Source organism: Argopecten irradians, chromosome 9 (assembly GCF_041381155.1).
Source record: "Argopecten irradians isolate NY chromosome 9, Ai_NY, whole genome shotgun sequence".
Classification (NCBI taxonomy): domain Eukaryota; kingdom Metazoa; phylum Mollusca; class Bivalvia; order Pectinida; family Pectinidae; genus Argopecten; species Argopecten irradians.
Window position 1 is genome coordinate 14,647,867 of NC_091142.1, and position 15,385 is coordinate 14,663,251.

Sequence of the window (15,385 nt, forward strand, 5' to 3'; positions counted from 1 at the left end):
CATATTTACATTTGTATTAAAAACAGTAAGACGACTTCAAAGAAAGTTGTATTTTTAGTACCTTTGTTTGATACATTTATTTGCTGAATTGAACCGTGGACAATTTTCAATATTTTGTTTTCATATTACATTTATAAATATATTAAGCAGACATTAAATTGTCCTTTTATTGCCTTACTAGTTTCGTTGTACTTTTTTCTGATGGTAAGGATGCATGCATATGTGCTGTAAAACGTTTGTCAGATACTTAATGTTTACTGTTGTGTAAACAAGGAAATTTCAGATAATTATATTTATGAAAATTTCTTGCCTTTCCATACATATTGTAACATAACGTGTGTTTACCACACGTAGATATATATATTTTTTGCGTGTCGATGTTTACGCCAAAAAGTCCACTGTTCGCAATGTGATAATTTTCGCGCTATGTAACTATAATTTAATAACACATTTATTTACATGTGAAGATTTGCACCGAGCCTGGGTATATTGACGGAGATTGTATGTAAGTGAAACAAAGGAATCTTTCTCCACGGCGAAATATTTGGTTTAAACCATATTCGTTGAACTATGCCTTACTTTTCCGTTAGATATGCTTTATTATCTCATTCATTGAGCAGTTTATTAACGTTGTAGAAGTTTGCTGAAATGTCCGCACGTGCCTGTTTTTTTATAACATCTCGGATCGTGCCAAGATAATTTTCGATAAAAATTTCTATCTTTGTCGTTATATCCACCCATAGGCTATGTCTTAGTGAAACTGACTGCATTTCAGGGGAAAACCTTACCAATCCACTGCCTATGTATGTTATAGAGTGACGCCCAATTTCAAAGCCATACAGTCTAGTTTTATTCGATTCTGTCGATGTACATCAAAGAATCAAACTACTTGTCTGCTAACAGACATAGCGCCTGTATTTTTGCTATGGCATATTAAAATGGTGGATATAACGCGAAAGCTTTATGCTAGGATAGATTCAAAAGTAAATAAATATAGAAGCAAATCTGATGTTAAAATGAACTTTTGTGAATCTTCTGATGTTAAAATTAACTTTTGTGAATCTTCTGATGTTAAAATGAACTTTTGTGAATCTTCTAATGTTAAAATAACTTTTGTGAATCTATCACAGTAAGTTGTGTGATGTATCTGTGATTTTACATATGTCAATCAAGTTCAATAAGCATGTCGGTAAAGTATTCAGTAAACATGCAGTGAAGATATACGACCATGTTTCTATATTATACATACCATTGTCAATTGTCTCCTTTGAACTGTTATTCATGTAGCAATGCAATAAATCTACATCGTTAGATTTGACCCTCTGTTTGTCTTTTCATTTAATTTGCTGACATGCTGTGGATATATCATTTCATGCTGCACTCTACTTAAAATGAGGGTTTCAATTGATTATACAAAAACAATATGTACATGTTCAAATATGCGCAATTTTCTAATAGTCTACAGCTGGAAACATTCGAGAACATCTCCATGACAGCATGGTTGTTTACAATTTACACGTTGTAATCTCGTTTTACATTGGAATATTACATTTGTATTCATCAAGTTTTGTTGGCCCGTTGTCAGTATCACGTGGGATGTGTTGTTTGGAGTTTTTGACGGCAGTATGCTTCAGTTGGATAGCACTATAATGAAACAGAATTCACTATCACAAGGAGACAGTAAAATAATACAGACATTCACCGGACAATTGCATACATGGAAAGGATCTTGTTCAGAGCAAGTTAAGGTAGATCATGTGAAATAATTTACTTGCCAGTAATAAAGAGTTATAAATGTTCTCTCATCTCGGATAGGGGGGGTTTTAATCTAAAATTCTGTAAATATCAAACTTTCTTTATCTAATGTATATTTTATTAGTTCTTGGGTGCATTTATGATTTCAGTATTGGAAGTTCATATCTTCTGAAAATATACTTTTCCTATTTCTTAAAATGAAGGGTGTCGACGCGATACATTAAAAAAGAGCAAATTAATGTTCGCTATTTCTTAAAACAAGCAGTAATCTGTGAACTATAAATTTCATTTCAACATTTCCCAATCACAATGGAAAACGAAAACTGTTTGATATGCTAAATCATATAAATCGATGCTTTTAACTTGTTTTTGCTTGTACTGTTCCTTTACCTTTCCTTCAGTAGATACAAAAGATAAATACAACGTAACTATGTACGCTTTATTTCCCGCACTTAAAGGGATAATTGGTATATATTTTTATTTCGATTTAGTTTGATATCTACACAGATAGCAGTTAAATATCTCCCTTTACAATGTTTTATCCAACTATGTATAAAAGTAAAATAAAACTGAATCTGTGTTACATACATTTTCATCAAACCAAGAATTGCATGAACGATGATAAATTGATTTCGTGGCCTAGACACCAGTGGTTCCAAATGCATGTCGGGGATCGTACCACAAGCCCACAGAGGAAGCCACAAGAAATGGGTTACTTGATTACCACAACCGCCTGTTTCTTTCCTTCTGGCATGTCGGCACTGTGTCGATCTCTCCCCACCGTCTGATAGATTGCTTGGTGTTGGAACCCTGCAAATGTTTAGCATGAGTATGCATGCAACAACCTACAACATATTAATTGGGATTTTTTAAGTTGTTAAGACAAATAATGTACAGAGAGGGATGGTACACGTAAATAACAAGAAAAAAACTTGGCAGCACCCAAATCACAACACAACCGAAAATGAAACAACTTTTTTCTTTTTACAAAATATAGACTCAATCTTTTGATAAAAAAATAAGAAAAAGTTAACACGTTGGCACGCAGGATTATCACAAAATCATATACAATTGTTATGCACAATACCACCATAATGTCAAAAAAGTAATACATGTATGTCTGTTTAGGGTTACCCGACCGACCCTAATCTTCTACCACAGACCCCAATCCCCCCCCCCCCCAACTTTTCTAAAAAAAAAAAAAAATAATAATAATAAATAAATAAAAGTCGGGATTTCGATCTCAGATTCCGGCCATCACTTTAGAGTGAAAGACACTAAAAAATATATAGCAACCTACCGACCCTATTTTTTGCCAATGTAAACCTAAACAGACATTTTTTGGCCTAATGCATATTTTAGCGCTAATTTTATTTTATCGATTCACATGTCAGATAATTTGTGTTAAATATGATGGCGTCAATTGTATTTTATATTTGTCATTACTGTAGCACAAGTATAACGAGTACGCAAATTAATCAGTTCTAAACCAGTTAAAATCAATTTTGGGTAAATCATTACGCATACTGACATACGATATTTTCTGTTTGATATTTAGAATTGTTTTCACTTACCTCAATTGAATGGTTACAACATGTATTTTTCATTTTAATTTTCCAGACTGTATTCTTAGACTATTAATCTGATATTATTCGTGAGATTTATATTCCATATGTGCTTGTTTATAGCGCAATTATCTCCAAAACTTTAAATGATTTTTTACTTGCCATTTTCTGAAACATTTCGTATATATATGCAATGCAAGTTCCATATAGCAAATATGCACTCTATACTACGTACAAATACAAATTAACATATCACTGAAGAAGCTCTATAGTTTTTCATTAAGTTTTCAATACATCCATCCATCTATTATGTGTCCATCATCGCCTTGTTTAAAGGCCGATACAAAATATTTCTTTTAACAAAGATAACAAACGAAAATCTTCTATTGATGTTTACATGTAATATGAGGTTTAGGCATTGATGTCACTTTTTTAACTTCATCGAAGTATAACCGAACCTTTTGTGAGAACCCGCTAGGCGGATTCACACAGTTTGCAAACAATTTTTTTTTCATAACTCGATGAAGTTAAAAAAGGATTACATAAATGCTTACTACTTGATAACATCAAATAGTTTAAACGTACGATTCATTGACTTTCCAATGTATTATCTTTTTCTAAATCAATACGCGATGTCGACGACTCTTTTATGACGTCATGATAACGTCTGTTTTTTTTTGCGTCTTTCTCAGATTTTTTCTTCGTAGTAGTATGAAGAAAAACATATCTGCCAATCAGAAAGTCGAATTTAGTATGAAAACAAATAAGAATCTATTGTTAAAACAAATGCATGATTCCCTGCATACTTAAACTAACTTAATTTCGCGATTTCATTTCAAAACGCGAGGTTAACATTCGCGGATTTAAAAATGGTCATGGAATGGAAATTCCTAGTAATATACATGTAAGTAATGTAAATAATTTGCAGAGATAAACTTTGGCATTTACTTAAATCAAAGTTTTCGCGAAAATCGCATTCGAAAGAAAGTTGAGTTACAGTAATCTACTGAGGTACAAAGGTACTTGGATACCACATAATGTTGCTTTATATTTCATGTATTTTGACAAAATTTTCAATTTGATATAATATTTTTGTTTTTAAACTCTTTTCCTGAAATGATACATGTTTGTAGGAAACTACAACTCTTTGTTCGGATGTGTTTCAAATATTTATCATTTATTCATTCATTTATTTATGTATTCATTTTGTTTGTTTTTTCTAACTTTTGTAAAATTGATGATGATGAAACAACTGTAACAAAACTTTGTCGTGATTTTGTTCTTTGTTCTTATTCCGTTATTCCACTAACGAAATTTTCAAAACTGTAACATCAGATGTCTCTTGAAATAAGCGGTGGGGAATTATACAAATATTTTCTACGGAACTTGCAAAGCAGCATTTATCTAACAAAAAGTGCTTTGGCAACGTTTACAGAAATGTAAGAAAATTCGTTGAAAACGAAGTGGTGATAGAAGTAATTGTTTATAAGATTATAAGTACAGTATCAACGGTAAGCCGATAACTCTTGCCGCTCTACAAAATAAACAGTCACATTTTCAAAATAAAAAGACGTTTCCGTTTAGGTATATTTAATGCATAGAATACGTATAAACTTCTCAAGTGATACTGTTGGGTTTACTGTTAATTAAATCATATAAAAATTAGTATTTTACTCTCTATACAGTGTTATTTTCGCCTATTCAATATTTCGCGTCATTGTTTTTTCCAACCTTATCGCGAATACAAAAATTCGCAATCATGGGCTCTACATCAATCGGGCAATCATTATTTGTTTTTACAACTATTTGCGATTTGTTTTATTTACGCTTGTGCACTCTCGCAAAATAACGTAAAATTTAGTATCGCGTAAAGAAGCGGTTTACAGTGTATTGGGAATACTTTGGCAGATTGACTTAGAACATATTTTGTAAGTATTAGGATATAATCGTGATGAGGACGGATAAACACCAATGGCTATACCGGAACCCACCTAATTTAAAATTGGTTTTATTGAAATACTGCTTAATTGGAAATTAACTATAATCTCTGTTGACACATATTAATTGCCTTTTTTCTTGGTTATATTGACATTTGGATACTTTGAAGATATTTTGTATTCCCTGGGGAATTCATTTTACCCGGGGTTCCACTGTAAATAGGTAGAACTAGAACATATTCAGTGTACACATTTGTGAACACATTTGTGAACATGTACTGTGTATATATTTGGTCACTCAAGGGTCAGTTTCATGAATTTGTAAACTCTAAGGATTGCCTTAACTTAAAATTCTCCATAGGAAAGCATAACGATAAGGAATGTGCCATATTTTCCCCTGAACGTCAGTAATGCTTTCCTATGGAGAATTTTATTTTTGAATAAATTTTTCGTAAAACTGGGACCTATATTGGTAAGAATGTGTATGATCAATGAAGCGTGAAAGAGGTCGTGACGTTCCCTGTGAAGACTTGGCTACTTCCGGGTGACAGCCATTCGTTCAACCTCGGGGACTATTCCTGTACGCTCCGTAACCACTTATAACTTAAAACTACCTTAATGTACAGAGTACAGTTCATTCATGATCTACCCACGTGACCAGCCGGAGGTCCTATCTGGTGGCAGTTCATATTTCATACAGTAAAACGTTATCTAACTAAGTTTAATTGGCGAACAGGATATATTAGATCCATTCATTAGGCAGATTTATTTACCAATGTTATATCACAGTTGCCTTTCGCTTTGATCTTGTAAAGCTAACCAATATAACGTTTATTTTCATATGAATGTTATTGATATATGGGAAATTAGCTACGATAACAATTGAAGTAATTAGGTTTTCATATAATAAATCAAAATAAGAAATTTTCGTTTAGAACTTTAATTCAAATATCATAGTTATGTAAATTACAAACTGGTAACGCAAATATGATGCAGTCGTTCTACAGGCTCTATATCTAATGTTTCTGAAAGATAAACTGCAATGTAATGCCTTATTGAACCCCACCAAACTTCACATTAACGCTATTAACGTATTTGACAAAGCAAAACCATTTGGAATGATGTTTTATTATGAATGCATTTGGTCAACTGTATTATCACTAGTATTACTGCAAAACATTACTTTCGATAAAATAATCTCCAACTTTAAACTTTTGTCAGAGTTTGATCAAATTTAATCGAATTGAATTAAATAAATGTTTTTTTTATATATATTGTTACGTGCATTTTCTTTCAGTTTTGTATATTATGTTTTGAACAAAACTTATTTATCATAACTGTCTGTTTCGATATATTACTAAACCATCGCTAGATGTTAATGTACATTAAATGGATATCACGATATATAATAAAAATCAATTTCATCGATGTCAAAATTTCAAAGGTTGACTCTTAATTAGATACAATTGTCAAACTTTGTTTTGTCAAATCCCAAATGGAAGAGTATATTTGTTAGTGTTAATTTACAGTACCATATTTAACTTAAGTTGTTTTCAAATCAAAATTCTATCTTGATTTAACAAATCTTTCATTGCTTTAAAATGCTATCATCTCATCTATAAAACATAACACCATAGTCTGTAAAACCATATTTGATCGGCTGAAACGATTGCGTAATGGTTTCATAGGAAAAAGAGTCCCTCAGTAATGAGGAATTTCACAGGACTTTATTGAGTTATAATGATTATTATTTGCCTTCGAGATTTATTTAGAGCACACTCTGATTTTTGTGTTAAAGCTTTATAACATCTCTCTGAATTATTTTGTTTTTGTTTGACCTAAATTAGTTAATTGTTAATATTTATGTAAGGTTTAGAATTAACTCAATTCACTACAAAAATGGGAATAAAACACATCTCTCCAAGTATTTACAGTAATTCAAATACATGTTGTTATCTTGGTACAAACAATGCTTGAAGAATGAAATCCTATATTTGAAAATAGAACAAGCTACATTGTATGAACAAAATAAAACAAAACACTGTGTATGAGTGATATAAAAATGTAACAGTTTAAAAAAGACAGCAAATATTAAACAGTGGACAATATTTTTATAAGTTTTTTCAAAACGCATTGCATCAATAAGCAAACAAATGAAGTAGAAACAGTGATTTAAAAACAATTTTTTTTAATAATCAAAATTTGTTTCAATTTACAAAATTAATGTAGTTCATCAAGAGTGGATCAAGACATAAAAACATTTATTTTAAAATGAAATTATTAATAGACAAAGTAATATGGACATAAATTCCAACCCACAATTGCAAAGAAAAATTTTTTTCAAATTATTTTCTTGTACCAATATATTACCGCATCACTAAAAACAGTGTTAAATAAACTGCCGCCTTTTTATGTAATCTAAATTTGTTAATTAACTATAACATTTCTATGTAAACTGAAGTTGCTTATCTACTGAAAAAAAAAAATCATATATGACTTTGTCAGACATAAACAAATACAAAGCGATGGTAATATTTAAGATCATTCTTTCCCTGAAATACACGTTAATGAAATTAATGTGATGTGTGTATCGCACACATTGGTTATTGCATTATTACCGAAGTAACCTTATGATTTTAAACCATTAAGTATATATTTAAACGTTGCTTTGTGTTCGTGCTTAATATTCACTGTGTTTGTTCTTTCATTAAAACCTCTCTATCTACGGTTATTAAACCTCGTATATCGACGGAGTTCTTCACGCAAATTTTGGCATTACGAAAAAAACTGTTATATAAATATGCGATGTGCTTCCTTTATTGAAACCAATGCTGTACCAGAAATTTTGTCGACTAGGTAAAATCTCGTTACGTCATACATCCACGATCTTCAAGTGAAAACAAAACGCCGAGCTGTTGTAATATTGTGTTAATTTACTGATCTGCTGTGGTATGAAGTAACATCACATGAGCCTGCCCCAGGGCCTCCCGAACCCTTCTCCTTCCGCGTGAGGTAGAGTAAGGTCTAAGTAAGCGACACGTATACCCGACCGTGATACCCCGTATGATGATGGATGGGTGAAAAGTCACGTGACACCAGGACTATAAATCGCGCCGTTCCTACCCCATCTTCAGACTTTCGGAGGAGCTACTGGAGTCCACATAAGTGAGTGTTGTTTCGGTTTAACGGAATAAGTTTGTGACTTGTGCGGCCAGGAACAGTTGATGCATAACACATTTGGGATAAATATAGAGTAATCATATATTTTTTTTGAAAAGAGAAAAGAAAACAACAACAACATTTTGATTGATGAAAAATGGCAAACGAAATAAGAAAACCTGTTTTAATTACAACGCTTTTTGACGTATGCATATTATAAATACTAATCATATGTAATTTTATCTTCAGAGATCCAAAATGAGAATCGTAATTTTAACCGTTTTGGTGGCATGTGCCATGGGCATGGAATTCGACCGTAAGTAACATTTCTTATTTATTCATATGCATGAATCATTTAAAATTCATTTTACATTATTTTAGAAGAATTATTTGACTAAAAATATATATATATATTAATTGGCGGAAATACACGGCTGATTTGATTTTAAAACCACTTCCTCATATTTTTCATTTAGTTGGCAATGACAATTATAAAAACACAAAACAAAACAAACAAACAAACAAACAAAAAAATTCAAGGGAACTGATCAATGTGCATTTTTTTCCAAAAATTAAATAGTGTCTATCTCTTGGTACATGACATACGCTTCATTTAGTTTGTATCTTGTGTACACTTCCGGGTTGTTAGTAACCCACTTCCTGAAGTCTGTCATATCTCGTTCAGGATGATTGATGATCACGTGACCTGATCAATCAACCGTGACACCTCACTCCCAAGTACGATTCATTGCTTTATATGTACACCTATGAAATCATTTGCATTTATAAACCAATTAAACTTTCATCAACACTTTAGAAATAAAACGAAATTTCAAAAATGGCATCGAAAAATAAACCTACAGTAAAATACGTTTTTACTTCCGTGAAGTTTACAAATCAGCATATTTTATTTACATACATATTTTTATTCGTGTTTTGTTTGCTTTTTGTTTGTTTTTTGTTTTGTTTTTTCTAACTTTTTAAAATACATTTAATGCAACATCAAATTGGGAAATATAAACAGGCTTAATGAATGCATTTATTTTTTTGGATTTTTTGACAAATTCAATACACAACAGGACTTTTAATTCTTGTCGTAAAATTCTCTGTTGTATTTATACATCTTTGCAAATTTTATTTTTACTTTCCGAACGAAAAATTTACAGACTTTTTCAAAAACAATTAATGACTTTACATTTTTATTTTTACTTTCCGATTTATATAATGCCACAAAACAAAACATTCATTGACACTTTAAAAAGTTGAAATGAGCACTCTTTTACATTTTTTGCTTAACTTTCGGATTTCTTTGATCCCAAATAACGGAAAATTTCAAGGTGCGTGTTAAAAAGTCATTGAAATAAACACTCCGTTTTGATCGATGAATATAATAAATGTACTTTTGTTATTTATTATAGTGAAGAACATTCAGGGTATGCTTGGGGGTCTCGGCGGATTAGGAAACATTGGAGGCCTTATGGGACAAGCCAAACACATGTTAGCTGGACTCAACCTTGAAGATATCTGTAAGTACTCACGCATGCAAATGTTCACAAATATACAGCACATGTAATGTAAACGTACTTTTTAGCGGTGCTAGTGTTTTAGTGTTTTTTATGAAGGCGTTGTTACACTAATATACGTTTACGCTAATCAAATTTCTATATTTTGTTTAAATCGTAATTTATTTTCTGCCAAAAACGTTCGTTCACATTATGCAAATATCTTTACAGGATAGAAATGTCAGTGTCTACATTTGTACTTTAAAGACGCGACAGAACAAAAAAGAATGATATATAAGTTGTTCTTAATTTTGGAAGCATTGTAATCTATTTCATATTGTTTTCTACATTTTTTTCTCCCAGCATCCATGATCAAGGATGTCGATCCAGAGGAGCTTAAGGGAATCATTGACCGTATGCCACCCCAGATGATGGAGATGGTCGAGGGAATGGGTGAGTAGTAAAACGTGTACTAGATTTGTGGAGGTCAAAAGGTCATATATGTAACAGTTCCGTAATTACATATAAAAGTGAATTTATTAGTACAAGGTTTTAAGGCAACCTAATGCTAACTATGGGTAATGAGGTGTATTATATCTTAGTTCAATGACGTAAGCCATTCTGATTTCTTATATGATATAATTTAAAACAGAATATATCTCAGTCCCAATGGAATATATTTTAATTTGCAATACGATGTCATATCGTGCTTCCATAAAAATAATATTAGTGTTATTAGGTTTATGTGTACAGTTGATACTCGTTAAGGTCTGGAGTCTCAAGTTCTCGCTATGCAATTTCAGTTCAAATAACTATAGTTCACAAAAGTTATCTTTTTATGGATCAAGTTTACATGCTTACAATTCTATGAATTTTGCAATGCTAAAAGTTTCTTAGAAAATGATTGTTTTTTATTTTCTTAGGTATCACCAAGGAAGAGATCTCCGAGGCTGCCAAGCACCTCCCAGAACACATGGATGAAATCAAGGGCATGATGGGAAGCGTGAACAACGGTACTTATCTAAAATAATCCATTGCGTAGATAAGTGTAATAATTCAATTCATAATGTGCCTTCGAAAATATGCACACGTGATATAATACATTAGTATATACTGTATAGTTGTTAAGTTTCGCGGGTGTAAAATTTCGCGGTTTACTATTTTGACCTTATTCGGGGAAATTTATTTTCACGATCTTTTTAGCCTTTGAAATTTTACGACAAGATACACTACGTGTTGTTGATAAATTTCGCGAGGTAATTAATTTCGCGAATTTTGACGATCATACATGGACTTCATCAATGACTATAATTGTATACTATATAGTTATTCACTCTCTACCCACAGGAGATCTCAAGAAGATCATGAAGAACGAGCTCCAAAACATGGGAATGGAAATCCCAGAGGAGGAGGATATGGACAACGTCATGAAAACTCTGTCCGCCCAAGCCAAGGACAAGCTCACTGAGTTCGGTCTTGACATTGAGGACTTGAAAGGTTAGTCTTCAACCAATTAATAAAAAATGAAATATTTAAAACATTCCATCCGTCAAGGATAAGCTCAACGAGTTCGATCTTGATAAAGATGACTGAAAAGTTATATTTAATCAATTGATTAACGTTGAAACATTTAAAAATTATTTCAAATTCAAGGATAAGCTTTCCGGTTTCGACCTTGACCTCGATCATTTCCACGGTTGAATCATACCAATTAAATCGAAAATATCCAAAAACACAGGTGTCATATAATTGAAATAGAAATTGATAGAAAATAATCTGTCTTATATTTCTGTTGATAAATTGTTAGCTTTAGTAGTTAGTTTAAAAACACAGGTGTCATATAATTGAAATAGAAATTGATAGAAAATAATCTGTCTTCTATTTCTGTTGATAAATTGTTAGCTTTAGTAGTTAGTTTACACGGTACAATAGTGTCTTATAATATTTTTAAAATATAAGTTTTGTTCTTCTCAACAGACGTCAAGGGAGCCATGCCGAAAATTCTGGACCTCCTGAAGGGACAACTGATGGCTGAAGGAATCGAGATTGACCCCGGTATGTTTGTGATAGATGCATTTCTTAAATTAATATGTTCGCAAGAATTACTAATGTGTGACTGTTTCATCTTTTTTATGTTCTTGGCAACGCAAAACATAGTTTTGGAAATGGCAACTGCTGTAAATCGTTTAAAATTGTCAAAATGTTCTTCAATAAAGTTAATTAAGTTAAGTTTATTCAATTGTAATTACGTAAGCTCAGCATTTACTGCATCAGAAGTCATTGATTATTGTTATGTCAAATATCATAGCTAATACTTATCAGATCCATTATTTTTCATGACCATCGATCGATGTCGGTTGAAGATGAATATAATAAAACAAAATCTCTGATATACTGCAGTAAACTGTTTTTATTGACTTTATTTCAATTTTTATTAATAGAGAACCCCGAATCCATAAAGGCTCAACTTGAGACTCTCCTCAGGGCTCACTTCGAACTCGCCGGTACGGAAACAAAAATGTTTGGAAAGAATCAATAAAATAAAACAGCAATTTAGAAAGAAGATAACGAAAAATTAGATAAGCAAATTCAAAACAACAAAAAAGTAATAGATATGAAAATAATCGATTAAACAAATGATGCAAGGATTCATTAAATTATAGACTAATTGGAAAATATATTCGATAACTTTGACTATAATTCTTACAATAAATTGCCTATTTCGTCATAATTAAGCTTTTTTTCGCTGAGTCAGCAAATATTAAATGGTTTTATCTTATTCATACAGATGATGCCACCCCAGAAGAGATGCGCTCCAAAGTCATGAATAAGATGAGGGGATATTTGGAAGATCTCGGAATCGAGGTCGCTGATGAGGATATGGGTAAATATACATTTTGTTATGATTTTCCCTATGAATAGGTGTTTATCAAGATACAACGAAAAATATTCAATTAACAGTAATTCCTTCTCTGTCGGTAGGTGACGTCATTATTTTGTGTGTGAAACTCACGTCGTTTTCTCCGAAAAATATGTTGTTACCCTCACAAACACATGACGTCACAATTAATTCCTACCCGCAAGGATAGGTAACTCTGTAATATGCAAATAAAGAATATGGCAAGTTACCACGATAAACAATTAGTTTTCAGTAATAAGTAATATGTTAAAAGGTGTAATTTAGTATTTTATCTAATCATATTGTTTTAACAGAATAAACAAACCAAAAACTTTAAATTGATAAATATTTAGTTGCAATAACCAGACTAAAACTCATTTCGGAGTGCAGATAATTCAATTTGCATCATCTATTGGACGAATCTCCGGTTCAATACCCGGTATTAATTGTTTTCGTTGATTATACAGAGACACCAGAGAAGGCCATGGGTGCCCTCAAGAAGAAGTTCATCAGCACCGCCAATGGATATGGATTTGAGTTCAAGGATGGTAGGTTTAACCCTCTTAATGCAACATCTATCATTTCTTTTCAAATCTAGGTTATATTTACAATCTATTTGAATCTTTATCATGACAAAAATAGGACCATAGAGTGAAACTATATTTATGCTAGTGGCTATGTGTTTAATTCAATAATTATCTAATACAATACGTTTTTAAATGTCATCATTATTTATAACAATAAATTCATCTTTCGATGAAAATTAAAGAAGCGGCGGTATTTAAGTTATTGCTAGTATTTTGTTTTAACTCAATATGATGATTTTCTTATATCTTCAATTCTTTTTTAAACTCTAAATTCATCTTTCGATGAAATTAAGTAAGTGGTAGAATTAAATATGTTGTTAGTAAATTTGTGTGTATCTCAATATGATAATTTTCTAATACTATACTCTCTTTGCGAATAGATTCCTCTTTCGAGGAGATCAAGGAGGCTGTCATGTCAAAGATGAAGAACTCCGGCATCATGGAGAACCCCATGCAATACTTGCCCATGCTCCTCAATGGACTGAAGTCACTCGGCGGTATCTTTAATATGGGAGGAGAGGAGCAACAGCCAATGATGGAGATCTCCCCTGAACAACAGATGATGATGGAGAGGCAAATGATGATGCAACAGAGGCAAATGATGATGCAGAGGAGACCAAGTAAGCATACCGTTAATTAGCCTCAAATTTTGTCATTTTAATACTGTTATTTTGTACACGACCTTATGATTGCGTGTTTGATTCTCGATTTTTATGGCAAAATGCTAAACTCGAAAATATGTTTAGCCTGTGAAAATATAATTCTATTTTGAATATAATTTATTATGTAACCTAATAAGGCAAATTAATTGAAACAATACGACTTACTATTGCATTAAAGGTAAAACTGTAAATCTTCATTTCATTCATTACAGTGCCCATGAACATGAACTTCGAGATCAACATCGATGGCCAGAACGCCTACAGGCCACCAACTGCCTTCCCAGCCTACCTTAGGGGAGCCGAAGATGCCCTCATGCACGCTTACGGTGATGATACCGAGGTTGTACGTCACGTCATGACTGTCCAACAAGGAATCAGACAGGGAGCTGTGTCCGAGGAGGCCGTCCACGAACTCCTCACCGATCTCATGCACGCGTAAGTGGTCAAGGTCGCACATGCTTTATCCATTAGGATTACCATGGAGATTGTTATTTTTCAGAAATCGGCTGTAATTTTATAATGTTTACATTTCATGTTGATTTTATAAAGGGATTTATCACTATCCTTGTAAAAACATATCTGTCAAATTAATTCACTGAATTGAAATATCTATGAACTGGCGCTTGAAAAAGAGTATTGGAGCATAATTATTTTCTTGAGTTGTCATTGCCATATTAGGTATACATCATATAGAAGCAATATTTGTACATCTCAAATCACATTGAAATGATACCGCTAATCTTTGCCAGAAGTTTCTTAGTTTTCCAATATTTTTCTTAAATCACTTTCCAATATTCTTAAATTTCTTTTTCTCTTTATAGCCGCCTCCAGGCCCGTGTTCTTGCCTCCAGGAACGCCATGTTGGAGCAGCAAGTCATGCACGATCAGTTCGAGGCTCGTATCCCAGTTAGCAGGAGCCCATTCCTTAACCACATCCGCCACAAGTGCAAGCACGGCAGGAACCTCGCTTAAATTGTACCTAGGCATTACAACAACAGACACTAGACACATCCAGATACCTGTGGAGTAACCGAATATTGCCATCAAAGAACATCGAAGACATGCCCAAGGACCACCGCGTAGATACAACTCTGATAATTTATTAACATTATAACAACCGATATAATTTTAGTCATATTTTAGATTTGCTTTATAACGATATAAAACAATAGCAATGAAGCTGTTTTCCTACACTGTCATGCGTACGGAAGTAGGTCTGAATAAAAAAAGGCGACCTTGATTCCGTGTGTCTTGTTTATATTGGTATATGCTCCTATTTATGACTCTAATTAAGATGTTATTTTTATAAATAAAATAAT

The 15,385-nt window shown here is 32.4% G+C and overlaps 1 protein-coding gene across 1 annotated transcript; it reads left to right on the forward strand.

Annotated features, from left to right (window-relative positions):
* The first annotated feature begins 8,381 nt into the window (after positions 1 to 8,381).
* Positions 8,382 to 15,306, forward strand: LOC138331581 (uncharacterized). The gene is made up of 13 exons (XM_069279282.1): positions 8,382 to 8,422; positions 8,666 to 8,732; positions 9,835 to 9,942; positions 10,282 to 10,371; positions 10,842 to 10,931; positions 11,266 to 11,415; positions 11,896 to 11,973; positions 12,360 to 12,422; positions 12,707 to 12,802; positions 13,285 to 13,365; positions 13,785 to 14,024; positions 14,279 to 14,501; positions 14,888 to 15,306. The coding sequence occupies exons 2-13, from the start codon at positions 8,675 to 8,677 to the stop codon at positions 15,036 to 15,038; spliced, it is 1,428 nt and encodes a 475-aa protein (XP_069135383.1). The 5' UTR covers positions 8,382 to 8,422; positions 8,666 to 8,674; the 3' UTR covers positions 15,039 to 15,306.
* Positions 15,307 to 15,385: the final 79 nt, after the last annotated feature.